Consider the following 14,293-nt stretch of genomic DNA (forward strand, 5'->3'; position numbering starts at 1 on the left):
CAAATATTTGAAGTAATTTGTAATGGTTTTAATGGGTGTAAAAGCTTCTAAGTCTATTTAGTGAGACTCAATAAGACTTCTAATCACACAGTGAAAAATATTATTTGCAGAGTAAGTTAAAACCAAAACACACCGTTTATACTGTATTCGGAGAGATGATTCCTTGTTAGCTGATTCAAAACCTAGAAATCATCTGACATGCTTCTGGCTACAAAACCCACTCACACAGAGTTCACAGTCAAATTTTGAGAAGCCTTCTCAAACTTAGTACTTAAGCACAGGAGGAAAGAAAGACAAGAAGATGGACAGCTGTAGGCTGGGTTGTTACATAGTTTTGTTGGGGCTTTCTCATGCAAGGAAGTTTCATGCAGAGGAAACCTGCATAAAAATAACTGCATTATTTTTACTTTTTAAATATATCCAAAAGTAATGGCACAGAAATTCACTTTACATAGACAGTATATGCATCTATTCATAATCTCACCTTGGAAGAAGTCCAATTTTCAGGCTAGCATCAGATTCTTAGAAACACAAACAACTTCATTCAAAGCTTCATTAAAAGGTAGTAGTCATACTGGGTTTGGATTGTTGGTATGTCTTTCCATATGACCCATCACAGATAAAAAGAGATGTTCCAAAAGGAGAAGTAATAAATCAGAATCTCCCTCCATCATTTCTCCTTTCTCAATGGAGAAAGAGATTCTCCATTTCTTTTTCTTGTTTTAGTATCTTCCCCACAGCAATATACCATAGAAAAGTTAAGGAATTCCACCTAACCTACTTACAGTTATTTATTTGCAGGTTTTTAAGCCTGTCCAGCTGACATTAAAGGAACTACTTCGCAGAACATATAACCTAATCCACAAATGGCATCCCTGCACATGGCAGGGCAGGGTGGAACAGATGATCTTTAAGGTCCCTCCAGCCCTAACCTTTCTATGATTCTGATTACAAAAATAATGGTCTCCACTGTTAAACAAAAACACACAAATCTCTGAAAGCAAATAAGCATTTCTGAAAGAAATGTTGGAAATCGACCCCAGCTAATATAAAAGCAAAATACACCTCTTGAATACATCACATGTCACAGCACCTGAGATGTATCATAACAAAAAAACAAAGCCTATGGCGGGTGAAGCAAGGATGGGTAGCCTGGGAGGAATACAGAGAAATTGGCCAAGCAGTCAGGAATCAGGTTAGGAAAGCAGAAGCCCTGACAGAATTAAATCTGGCCAGGGACATCAAGTGCAACAAGGGAAGCTTCTATAGGTATGTTGGTGATAAAAGGAAGACATGGGAAAACAAGGTCTCTTTCCAGAAGGAAACAGGACAGGACATGGGAAACACTAAGGTACTCAGTAATTTTATTGCCTTAGTCTTCACTAGCAGGTGCTCCAGCCACATCACCAGTCATAGAAGGTAAAGACAGGGACTGGGAGAATGAAGAACTGCCCACTGCAGAAGATGAGGTCTGAAACCATCTAAGGAAGATGAAGGTGCATGAATAACAGAATCAATCAATCAAAATTTGATTAATTAGGTTGGCAAAGACCATTGAGATCATCAGTCCAACTGTGTCATGTACTTCACCAAAAGCAGCATGGTTGGCAGGTCAAGGGAAGGGATTCTCTCCATCTACTCTGCTTTTGTGAGACCCCACCTGGAGTGCTGCATCCAGCTTTGGGGTTTCCAGCATAAGAAGGGTGGAAACCTGTTTGAGAGGTTCAAGAAGAGGAAGATGATCAGAGGGCTGCAACACCTCTCCCAGGAAGATGGGCTGAGAGGTCTGGGACTGTTTAGCCTGGAGAAGAAAAGTCTCTGGGGAGACCTTATAGCACCTTGCAGTATTGAAAGGGGGCTACAAGAGAGCTGGAGAAGGACCTTTTACAAAGGCCTGTAGTGATAGGACAAGGGGGAATGGCTTTAAGATGAAAGAGGGCTGATTTAGATTACTGTGAGAACAGTAAGACACTGAAACAGGTTACGCAGAGAGTTGTGGCTACTCCATCCCTGGAAGTGTTCAAAGTCAGTCTGGACAGGGCTTTGAGCAACCTGGTTTAGTGGAAGATGTCTCTGCCCATGTCAGAGGGGTTGACACTGGATGATCTTTAAGGTCTCTGCCAACCTGCCAAACTGTTTTATGACAGTAATATACAGACCTGATGAATTGTACCAGGTTTGTTACTGCCATTTAAAACCGGCCTCGCACACTTGGACATAAAAGGACTACAATACTGGTATATTAAAGGGCTTTGTTATCAGACTATTTGGTTTCATGTCACAATGCAGAGCTTTGCTGGAGACACCTGAAGGTCACTGTAGATGTGCAGCACTACACAGAGATGAAAGATCAGGTCCCAACAGCTCTGGCATTTTACTAAAGCTGCTCAATATCCAGCCCAGCCTCTCATCCACCACCTTCCTGTTCTGAAGTTGGTTGGTTTGCTTCTCTTTGTACTTTTGTATTCTGTCGTATATATATCTCTTGAGATTTACAGCAAATACACCTCTAGCCATTGAGTGACCTGCATGGGAAAAGAAAGGAAAGGAAAGATTTTAAGTATTCCTCAGAAAAACAGCAAACCCTGCCAGCTGAAGTAAGCATCAGGGCAGGTTAAGTAACCCTTAACTCCACCACTGCTCACTGTCACACCCAGAGGCAAAGATAAACTGCAGCAGGAAGCTATGATGAAGTTTAAGTTATTGCCCTCAACTGCACTCCCTGCAGCAGTCAGCAAGGGAAGCTGTGCCTCCAGCTAAGCTACACCAGTTACCACACTGTATATTACCCTAAAGCAGTGACAAGTGTTTACTGCACCTGATACCCTACAGGATGAAGAAGTTGAAGCAACCCTGCCAGCTCTGAAGTGGGGACACTGGCCTTCTGAGGGCAGAGGGTTTCAGGACAGGCAGCTGGGGGACAGCCAATGATACCCCAGGAGATGCCAGAGCCTAAAAATTAGCATCCAGCAAATATATTTCCTTCTTCCCCGTTCACAGTGTAACACGAAGAGAAAAGACTTTCAGGGACAAGAAATTAGGGTTAAGAGAGGTTCAATTATGATACAGAAGTAAGGAGGATCCATGTTTCAGTCTCTGCTTAGGCTCACTCCCAAGTCTTGGCTCTGGATGAGGACAAGTCTGCAGAGACAGGTAGTAGATCACACATTTTGGTGCTGCCTTATCACACAGGATATTGATTAGAGAAGCTCATATATAGCAAAACAGCAGAAACGGACTTCAAAATATTCCCCTATACTCACAAATTATCTGACGGTTTCCTGGATTGTCAGAGGAATACTCATTTATCTCAGGTCAGCACTTAGCTCTATTTCTCAGTACACCACTCTCTCTCTAGTTTGTCTTCATTTCAGCTGATTTTCATCCTGCTGACTGTATAATTTCTAAATGCTGTGGTCAAATGGTCAAAGAAATATTCCAAGCCTCAAAACAGATTGCTGCATATCCCTCATGAGGGAAAAGTATTATCAGCTACAGAGACAGGATTTCATAAACTAAAATGGGAACATGCAAAACCTGTATAACTGTACTTTGTACACTCCTTCACTTAACACTGTAGCCAAACCTTATTGCCTGACACTTCAGGCACGAAGATTTGATAAAGTTTTGAACAGACAAGGAAAAGCTACATTGTTTCTAACTAACATCACGCTTCCAAAGGTACAGGTCAGACATTTGACTTTGACATTATGTTTGCTTTCTTAGTACATTCAGAACAGAAAGATCCTTTGCAGCTATGAATCACTCTACTTGTAACATCACTATAGCCAAGTCACACTCACCTGTTCACTGTGTCTCTCAAGCTGTTTATGAACAGGCTACGGTGCCTATAGTTTGATTTTCTTCATGGGATAATTCTGAAGAATTCTAAAAATTCTCAGTTAGCTCCTAGGCTCACTGTTCCTATGGAAAATTGCTTTAACTTTCTGAAAACAAAAAAAAAGCTTCACACTACTGACCTGTGCCCAGTTTTAGTCTAAAAATATTACCTTTCTCCCCACAGATAGAGTCAATGTATGCAAGCATCCTTGTTGCTCCTCTATTAGATATCATTGCCCATTTTTGAAAAACATAAATTAATTTGCTGACAGATTGTTTCCAGCACACATAGAGCAATGAAAACTTAGTTTTCTTTTACTAAGTTCTTATTTCATGACTTGCAAGTTTGCTCTCACAAGTGCTGTAGCACTCCTTTAGCAAAGCAAAACCTTAGAAAGTTGAGTGATTTCTTAAGATCAGAGTCATCCTGCATTACCTGCAGGTCTGCAATACCTAACTAAAGGCCTAAGTCATTCTTCTATTCACAATAAGATTTCAAATGATGGGAAGTCAGTAAGGAAAAACACACATATACTCTGATTATGGAATTTAAGTGGGTTTGCAGAACTTTCCTCAGAGTTCTACTGAGAAACAATCTACCAGAAAACCTGCCTGCAGACAGGAAAGACGTTTCTGTTGAAGCTTGTCATTGCACTCTGTCTTAAAGTTTGCTGATTTTGTCACAAAAGGTACTTACAGATTCATACTAAGTAAGGTAAATAAACTTGCTTTGAAGGGGGTTGTCTAATGGCAGAGTAAAGGCTACAATTTCAGTCACAGTCAGGGGAAAAGGCTCATGGATAACATTTTTAACAAAGAGCCATCAATACTACTCACAATGAGATGGTCTTTTGGTCTTTGCTGCTCAGTGATTAAGTGTTAGTAGATGGTCAAGGTTCCACTAGTAAACCAAGAGATGGCAACAGGCAAGGATCTCTTAGAGACACCACCACAAAGCAAGAGTAACTGCTTTTCAAGGTTCTGCCCCTCAGCTACAGAAAGTAAATATACACTGTAAGAGATATCTTCAGTATGGGAAACACCTGCTTAATATCTTACCCAGGCAGCAATAAAACTTCTTTTATATTTTTTTCTTTTTAAAGTAAAGACATGGGAACTTACTAACACAAAGTTCATCATAAACCACATTAAAACTTTTCTTAATTGTGTTCTTCTTAAGAACTGAATAGATGCCAGCAATCCCAAGCATACATTACACAAACAAAGAAGTTGTCCCCATGGCTGATCTCAAATTATTGCTGTTGGAAAGAAATCCACAGAAAGTCTAATTTTAACAGACTCCTTTGGAACAATTTCAGATTATGGACTATTCAGTTAGTTTTGAATTGAAAAAAATAATGGATATGAGTGTTGAAGGTGTATCCAGTAAGAAGACACCTCATTATTACAAAGTGGTATTAATCAGTGATAAAATTATCTTGGTCCAAGAAGATGACTTGAATAAAAAGTCAGCACATTCCTAGAGAAGAGGCACTCACTTCAGAATACAGTAATTTAAGAATCCCTTTTAAATAGCTATTTCAGACTCTCATTACAACGCACAGCAGGTGTGTGTCTAATACATTAATAACCATTAGTAGAAATGGAGGAATAATTTTGCTTTGATGAATAGATTATTATGCTTATCTTCAGAAGAGCTATAAAAGAGATTGCTAGGATGTGTTTGTGTACCAAGACTCACAAAGACTATATTACATACTTGTCAACCTTGCTAGCAGAGACATAATAAAAACCTCTGACTGGGAAAAAGAACAGACAAAAAAAAAAAGGATGAGAGGTTCCTCAATATTTGGGTAATTTATTGGGATGAAATGGACTCAAAATCACATGAGAATTTAAAATAAGACTAAAGTTTTAGGAAATACTCTTTAACACAACTCACGAGCAAAACAAAGTGCTTGCAAAAGATGAACATCAACATGGACTTAAAGTGTACTTTCCTCCTTTGGAGTCTGTGAATTTCCAGCATTTCCTTATGCTGGTTCATTCAGATAGGAGAAAAAAAGTATGTCTGTATGCCAGAAAAATTTCCTCATACTCACCTTGATTAGTTTATAGTACCTATTGGCTCAGAGGCATCCAGTGTGTGTGCTCAAAAAGCTCACAGTTCTCTGCCATAGTGCCAAACCAGCCAGGTGTTTGTCTGCCACCAGTTGGACCCTGAACATGGTGGGAAATACCCACAAGTCTTCCTCAGGGCCCTTGCTCAGAGCAATATAGGATTACCTTGTTCACATACATGCCAATTTCACTGTCCAGTCTAGAGTGAGAGTGGTGAACCCGAAGCTTTTGGCCGAGCCAGATCAGAGCCTGGTGTGTCTTCGTGCTGTGTCTCACTCTAAACTCTCCACCAGGCTGGGAGCTGGAAGAGGGCTCTGAGCAAACCTCTGCTATTCCTCAACATGGGCTGGTGCTGTAGGACCCACAGTCCTGCTGGGGCAACGCGCCGTGGAGACTCAACAAGCTGTAAGAGCCTCAACTTTTTTCTCTCGCCTTCTCCTGCTCCCTGTGCCGGACGCATTACGTGAGGATCCCTTCGCACCCATCTCCCTCTCCCCACACTCCTTGCCAAGAGCCCCGATCCCCCTCTTCTCCAGCACCCCCTTCACCGAGCGCTCCCCGTCCTGCCGGCAGTGTCCCCGCACGACCCGGGCAGGCGGCGCGGGGCAGGCTCGAGCTCAGCCCCCGCCCCGCGTCCCGCCTCAGCCCAGCCCGCTCACCCGCGTCGTAGAAGGCGTCCAGCACCGCCGTCTCGCCGAAGTCCAGCTCGCCGAAGTTGACGGTGCTGAGCTGGGCTCCCTCGGCCTCGCAGGCCCGCAGCAGGCACTGCCGCGCCCCGGCCTCGGGGCTCCGCGCCCCGGCGCCCGCCTTGGGCGGGTCGTTCAGCACGTACACGGCCCGCAGGCAGCGCGGCCGCGGGGCTGCCGAGCCCACCTCCGCCTCTGCCGCCTCCGCCGGGCCCCCGGCCGCCAGCTCCGGCTCCGCGCCGGAGGGCGCCGGCTCGGCGGCCGCGCTGCCGCCCGCGGGGCTCTCCATAGCGGCGTCGAGGGATGAGGGCTCGGGGGGCTGCCGGCAGGTGTTCAGGCGGGGCCGCGTCCCATCGCGAGCAGCTGGGAAAACCCCGGCGAGGCGGATCCCTCCCTCCTCCTGCCGGCCCTTCTGCCCGCGGTCTCTCCGTTCCCGGGCGGGCGGGCGAGCGCGGGGACGGGACGAGGCGAGTTGGAGGCGGCCGACACGGAGTGGGGCTCAGCTCCGCTCAGCTGGGCACCGCCCTCCGCGAACGAGACAGCCCGGGAGCCCGGCGCGGAGTCCGGCTCCACCCCGCCGTGCCTTCCCGGGGCAATGCGCCCGCTCCCGTCCGCGACCTCGGCAGCTCTGAAAGGGAGCGGCGCCGTCGGGGCGATCGCGCCCCGTTTATCGCTTGCCCTGCCCGCCCCTCGCCGGCAGCAGCGCCCCCGCTCACCGCGTAGCGCCCGTGGAGCGAAGGCAGCCGCTGCCCGTTTGTCTTCCCTCTGCTCCGTCGCAGCTTCTCCACTACTGAGTCCCCTGTCCTGTTGTTTACACGACTTTGACCACATTTAGACTGTGTCAGAAGTTTGGGTAATACTTTGTCGTTAAATTCCTTCTTTTTCTAAATAATTTCCCACGATCATGACAAAATCAGCTTCTAGTAACTCTGTAGCAATTCATGGCTTCTTTATAAGAACAAAATTATTTTTGTGTTTCTAACACATTTTTCTTATTAGCTACACTGATGATGGCAGCCTGGGGTTTGGCACAGCTACCGGTCCAGGCACTGTATCTCATATCTCAGCCTTGTACCCCAGCTGTCAAAAGTCACCCTACAGAGACCACAACCAACTAGTGATCAAGGGTACAGTGGAAAAGCACAGTCCTCCTGCAAATTTGTGTTTGAAGTAGTAAACCTATGTGGAAAGCTTTTTCATTTTGTTTTCTGCTCATGGTGACAGATGAGGTTTTAAACAAAGAGTGTCTTCACCTTTTGCTGCAGTGTGAAGACTATGTGGCTATCAGAGACAATGATTTTACCCCGTGCTGTAATCATAGAAACAGAGAACTGCTGAGGTTGGAAAAGACCTCTAAGGCCGTCGAGCCCAACTGTTAACCCAGCACCACCATGTCCAGCAGTAAACCATATCCCCAAGTGCCACACCCCTGTGTGAACACCTCCAGGGATGGTGACTCAACCACTACCCTGGACAGCCTATTACAATGCCTCACCATCCTTTCAATGAAGCAATACAACAAAAGCAACAATCAAAGGCTTACAGCATGGTACTTTCCTCTCTAGGTTTCTGTCTGTTTGGGATTAAAATTAATTTACTTATCGAATATGAGAAATGCATAGATTAAAGTTTAATTGTAACTTGCTTACAACTTAGCACGAACAGGCCTTGCACAAAGCACTATAGGTGAATTTGAAATGAGCTCTCTTTTTCAGCATGGCTGGCTCAGCAGTGGAGGAAACAGAGAAAAACCAGATAGTTTCAGATAAGGGCTGATACCTTGGTACCCAGTAACACAAAAGAGGGTCCTAAGGCTGCACCAAGCCAGAAGATAAGAGCAGTTAATGGCATGTCCATGTGGATATGGATAAAGAACCCAATGGGATGTTGGAAGATTCCCAGACCATAAATATTGGATCAAGAGGTGCACATAGGACATGCGAAGATCTTGTGCACAGACTGAAGCCGTGGGGATTTCTTTGTTCGAAGTCCCTGTCCAAGGTAATGTAGCTCAAGCTGAACTCAACCAAGTCTGCCGCAAACCCAGGGATTTGGTCTTTGTGACACCAGGGATTGTTGATAAGAATTAGCCACTATTTCTAAGAAACACTCCAACATGAGGATAGCATAGTGCTCTGCAGTATTCATGTTTGCTTAGCAGTTCATAAGGATTTTAGAGAGAATGTGAATAATTTAACAGGTAAACCTATTTTTCAGTTTGGAAAGTTTGGGGCAAATAAACCTTTGGGCTTGGTCCACTGGCTGTGTATGCGCTTTTTTGACAGAAGCACTAGAATCGAGCCTTTGGAGGAATGACATGGCCACCAGAGATCTCCCCCATTCCTGGCAGCCTTCCTCTTTGGGCAAGAGTAAGCTATTGTATGACACACCAAGTCTATTAGCTTTGATCCAGTAATGCACCAATTACCTGATATATTAGGAGAAAAATCGAAGTCTGCATTTAGAAGATAGTGTGCACATTGAGCCTTCCATCAATAAAAAGCACTAGCACATAAGTTTATGATCCTCCCCAATACCAATCCTACTTTGTACTTTATGAATTATAAAAAAGTTTGGTTGAACAGCTGTTATTAAAAAATGAAAAGTTCAGTGCTGTCAAAGTTCAGGGATTATTTGCACAGGAAAGCTTTCTCTTATTCAAGAACATTTTCAGGCTTTTAGCAACTAGTATGCAAAAAGAACCAAATTGCAATTCAATGTGTTTAAAACAATATATGCATGGCATGGTGCTTTTTGTAATCTTGAAAATTGTTTTGGTATCAATTTTCAGCAAATAGGCTGGGATTGCTTAATGGGATGCCATTGAGGCATAGTAAATAAGCCTTATAAAATTTAAGTTGTTATAGGTCTAGGACGTCTTCAGGTTTCATTTTGTAGTTTTTATCATTTGTTACTTTTTAAAATTACTTGTTGAGAGGTCTGTCTCTTGGTGTTGAAACAGAGTGATCGTCTCTTAGCAGATATTTTACATTATGATAAATAAGAAAAGGATATTTCCCCCTTTTCTTAATTTTATTTATCTTTCAAACAATCCTCAGTATTCCTTGGACATTTTTCCTAACAATCTATCATTGATTTCTGGTAGTTTAACCTGACACAACTTATTCAGATTTTGTATGCCTTCTTTCAAGCTAGAAACAAAGACCATTTTTAAATTAAGAAGCTTCATTTTATAGACTGTGACTGTCTTTAGAAATTGTGACTCAGTGCTGGCATGACTGACATTTCCACTGAGCAACAATATCTTCAGATCCCTCAAGTCACCTGGGTGAGAATAAACAGGAGATTCAGAATTTGGGGTATTTGAACTGTTTCTGTGCAAACCAAAAACTGTTAAATGTAGAAGAAAAAAAGGTGAGTCATGCAACAATCTTTCCTCTTTTTGGAAAAGTGTTCCAAGAATGAGGTTATAAAAAGAGCCACTCTGTCCCTAGAGTTGCCCATTTAAAAATCCAGGCCAGAAGTGAATAATCAGCTTCTATATCACTTCTTAAGACTTTCTGCCTTTGCATAGAACTCAGCCTAACAAAACCAAGCACAATTTGTTAAATCAGAATTTGCTCTTGTACAGAACTGTAAAGATGATGGCACAATTTTCTCAGTCAGCATTTTGCACCTGTCAAATCCACTTAGTGCAGAATATTAATTACCACTTCTCCAAAGAAAATAGATGTCCTTGAAACCACCTTTTTTTTTCCCCATTTTGTAAATTCCTGAGCAGCATAACTGGGCTAAGGGAAGTATCCCACTCTTCCTTTTTTTCTCCAGGCCTAAAAATTTCAGTTCAAACTGCAAAGGTATATAAATTTCAAACTGTTTCAAACTATTTCAAATTTATATAAAGTTTGACTCCACAGGCAAATGTGTCACTTTTCCCCCTAATGCATATACAGCTACAGCTTCCTTGTTTTAAAAAAAGAAAACACAGCCTAGAACTATCATAAAGGTCAATCTGCAATTTCATTGCTCTCTGACATTTTCACCTATAAAGAGGCTTCCTCCCATTTTATGCAGCATCAGGGAAAGCCAAGCTTTCTTGGCTCAGGTAAGTAGCAAATAAACCAGAAAATATCGAGGCCCATGAGGAACCTGCAGATTTGAGCTGTTCCACTGAGCTGCAAATCCACCTGGCCATGCCCTGGCAGTATTTGCTGAAGGATGCCCACCAGCAAACTGTCTGGGGCATCCATCACACCTGGTGCAGAGGTGCCTAGGAGTCTCTCCCCAGGCACTTGGCACTGACCATCTCAGTTATGGGCACATCCTTAGCCATGGCTACATCTCCCCTGCCCTTGTGTCCCATGGAAAGCCACAGCTCAGGCAAACAGCAGCATCCTGGACAAGCTTCCCCAAGGAGCCTTGCATGAAATTTGTCCAAAAGGCCTGAATTCTATACCCTAGATGTGAGATTCTTTTTTTCTGTATCGTGACTATCAGGCATTAGGTAAAATTGATGTCCAGAGTGTTTCCTGGCAAGCCACTGTACCAGCTCTCCTCAAGATAAAGCAATTCTTGGTGTTTAAACTATTCCAAGCAAACATTTTGTTAATGGATCTTTTGGTGTTACTGCTGCTAGTGTGCTACCCCATTTATTTTCATTCACATTGAGCAGGTCTCAAGGTAACCCTAGAGATACTGCTGTCATGTTGGAAACATGGAAACAAGGAAAAGAATTGATTTCTTTACTGAGCAGGAAGAATTTTTTTCTGAAGTATGAATCCAGACAAAAGTTGTTTTAATTTTCAAAGTCGTTATGCAGAAATTTTACTAGCTTTTAAATAAAATTCTGTGAATCCTCCATGAGAATAATTCTCCCTAATAAACTGTTTAGATTTGTTCAAAAGTCAGATTAAAAATACTAACTCTATATAAATGGAATCTAAGCAACGGGGGACAATTCTTGAAGAAAACTTAATGAGGATGACTTTAAAAAGCTATAATGCTTTAAAAGTTGACTTGCAGCAAAGCACACCTCTCTTGCAACAGGGAAACTTGGATGTCTCAGGGTCATGTGAAGCCAAAATACCTTGGCCACCAGAATATCACTGGAACTGGGTTCAAAGATCTCAGGGATTCCTCTTGCTTTTACTTCAGTGGACAGTGTGAAACATTACAAGCTCATCTGGCCTGATTAAAAATGAAGGCAAAGAAAGTGACTGCTGGGTCTAGGAATATAATCCCTCACACAGCTTTCTGTTCAGACCCACTGTTTTGCACAGGGAGACACATTGCACACAGCATCTGCTCCTCCTCACCCCTTGCAAATGAAGGACAGAGTGACATCCTGACAGACAAAGTTAGTCAAAGGGGGATCATTCTCTTTCTTTGCTCTCCACCTGCCTTGGAGAATAGTAACTTTATAGATACACCTTGTGTGCTCACATGCACACAGAGCAAAGTGTGATCAAGTCAAAATTAGTTTTGACTCCAAATTCCTGATCTTCTTTAGTTTTTGGCACATCTGGCACCCTAATCAAAAATTCTTGCCTTTGGATTTTGAGTACTTTGGGAGCAGAGATGACTAAGGAAAGCAAGGTAGCAGTGAAAAAAATATGCAAGTATTCTCAATAGCTTCCATAAAATTGAATTTGACTTAGAGAGGAATGCCTGCATTTGAAATAATAAAATAAACCAAATCAACAGACCACCAGTAAATAACATAGCAAACTGAAGGAATAAAAACCCACTCAACCTTTCCTGAATCTCTGTCAAAGCAGAACTCACACTTTCTCTATGTCTGATAGTTGGCATTTCTTTCTATCAGACGGCTAGATCGTATCAACCATGCAAGACTTGGGCACATGTATTTTAAAAATCTGCTTAAAACCTTTATTCTGATTTAGGTACCTATGGCTCTCTCAACTTTCTCACTCAGTTCATGAGCTGAGGAGCAAACAGCCAGCTTAGAGCCAGAAGTAAAGTACTCTAAAATACAGTTTTTAATCAATTAGTCAAACAGAAAACCCCCTATCTCCAGTTTTCAACATATTTCAAATAACTTCTAGTTTATATTTCAGATGGGAGAAAACCAAGCCAGGCCCCCATTCAGAAGGATCTCCCTTGGACCCTGAAATTTCTGAACCCTTACTAAGATGACTCATGTTAGAGAAAATGACAAGAATACTTGGGGAAAAAGAAAACTTTCAACTTAGGAGGATGGAGTGACTGTCATCTGACTGTCTATAAAATTCTCAATATTTGCATTCAAGTACCAGATATTAATAAATAACAATATAAGCCCTAGATTTTCCCACTCATACAGCATCTTGGCATGATGAATATTTTCTCCTCTGCAGTTCTCTCCAATCCAGCGGGTCCTTAGAGTGGGAAATACACATTTCCCTAGGGAATAAGAAGCAGCTGCTTACAAGCAGCAGCTTCAAGAGGTTGGGTTTAAAATGTTTGCATGGGCAGAAGATTAAATATTCTTACCAGGACTGACAATTTTTTTTGTTTTCAGCTTCATCAAAGTATCTTGACTTCTTTATGTGTCATGGCTCATATAATTTTAAGCAAATATTGCCACTTTTTGCTGTTTTGAAGTTGTTTCTCCCTGAGGAAACATTAATGGTAAAGACTACCTGACTATTAATTTTTAGTCCAGTCAAGCAGTTGTGTCTACTGCTTTATGAAAACCCAGCAAAATTGTGTCTGTGGCAGGGAAGACAACCAGGTTACACTCCCATTGTAAAAACAATGGAGAGGACTAGAATATGGGGTTCATTTTTATTGACATGAGGATACATGGGGCTTAGAAGCCTGGCAAAAGCAAAGCTTTCAGTGCTGTTTGAAAACATTTTAAATATTTGTAATCATAATGGTTTTGCTGTTACCAGTTGGGATTTTGAGCAGCAAAGGAGCTCTGAGGAGGCAAGAACTGCTTTGTAGTGACAAATAAAAAAAAATAACTATTATGTTGATACAAAAAATTACTATTTAGTAATTCCCTTTCATGAAGTAGCAGTGTGAAAAGTCATGGGAGAAGCAGGCAGTAATATGTAGGAGCACAGCTAAGGCACCTAGCAAGACAGCAGCCTGTCTTTTAATTTCTGGCAACTATTTTCTCAGCTTGCATGATGCTCATGCTCTGAAGGTGTAAAGTCATTAGCATTGGGTCTGACTTAAATATTTGGGCTTGGCTAGGTGGAGTTCTCAATACTTTTAATGGTGAAATAAAAACACTCAGCAGTCTGGTCCTGAAGCTCTCCTGATTAAACAGCGAGACCTATGTGTGATGCCAGACACTTTGTCTTCTCTGCTTTGTCAACTTGTATTACATTTATTCTTTCCTAGAGCAGTGTCACATCCTTGAGACTATTCAACTTGCTGCCAAATAACACATCACTCCTGTACAGTTAGAAAATTTAATGGCCAGACACATTGTCACTGAAATGCAGTCCCTTTTCAGACATCTATCTGCCAGAATGATAGGATTCATTCCAGAAAAGTTTTAAAATGCCATAAGCGAGACTTTCAGCCCATCACTGTGTCAAATCACATTTATGTCAAAATGCCAAAGAATTCCTTCCTGCACTTCACAGTAAAAAGCAAGTTAAATAATAACCTGCTTCCTGTTCTAATCCAACACACCTAGAAAGCAAAGAGCATTCCTGACCTTTTTTTCAGAACCAATATATTCTTTGCTTATAACCTTGTAATTGAAA

At 42.3% G+C, this 14,293-nt stretch overlaps 1 protein-coding gene across 1 annotated transcript in view; it reads right to left on the reverse strand.

Moving 5' to 3' along the window:
- MAP3K15 (mitogen-activated protein kinase kinase kinase 15) overlaps window positions 1-6,897 on the reverse strand; it is an 82,551-nt gene extending 75,654 nt beyond the window's left edge. The window contains exon 1 of the mRNA XM_062515142.1: window positions 6,582-6,897. Coding sequence (XP_062371126.1) covers window positions 6,582-6,897 — 316 coding nt within the window. The remainder of the gene's footprint in view (window positions 1-6,581) is intronic.
- Between the last annotated feature and the right edge of the window lie 7,396 nt (window positions 6,898-14,293).

The sequence above is a fragment of the Cinclus cinclus genome, chromosome 2 (genome assembly GCF_963662255.1).
Source record: "Cinclus cinclus chromosome 2, bCinCin1.1, whole genome shotgun sequence".
NCBI lineage: Eukaryota > Metazoa > Chordata > Aves > Passeriformes > Cinclidae > Cinclus > Cinclus cinclus.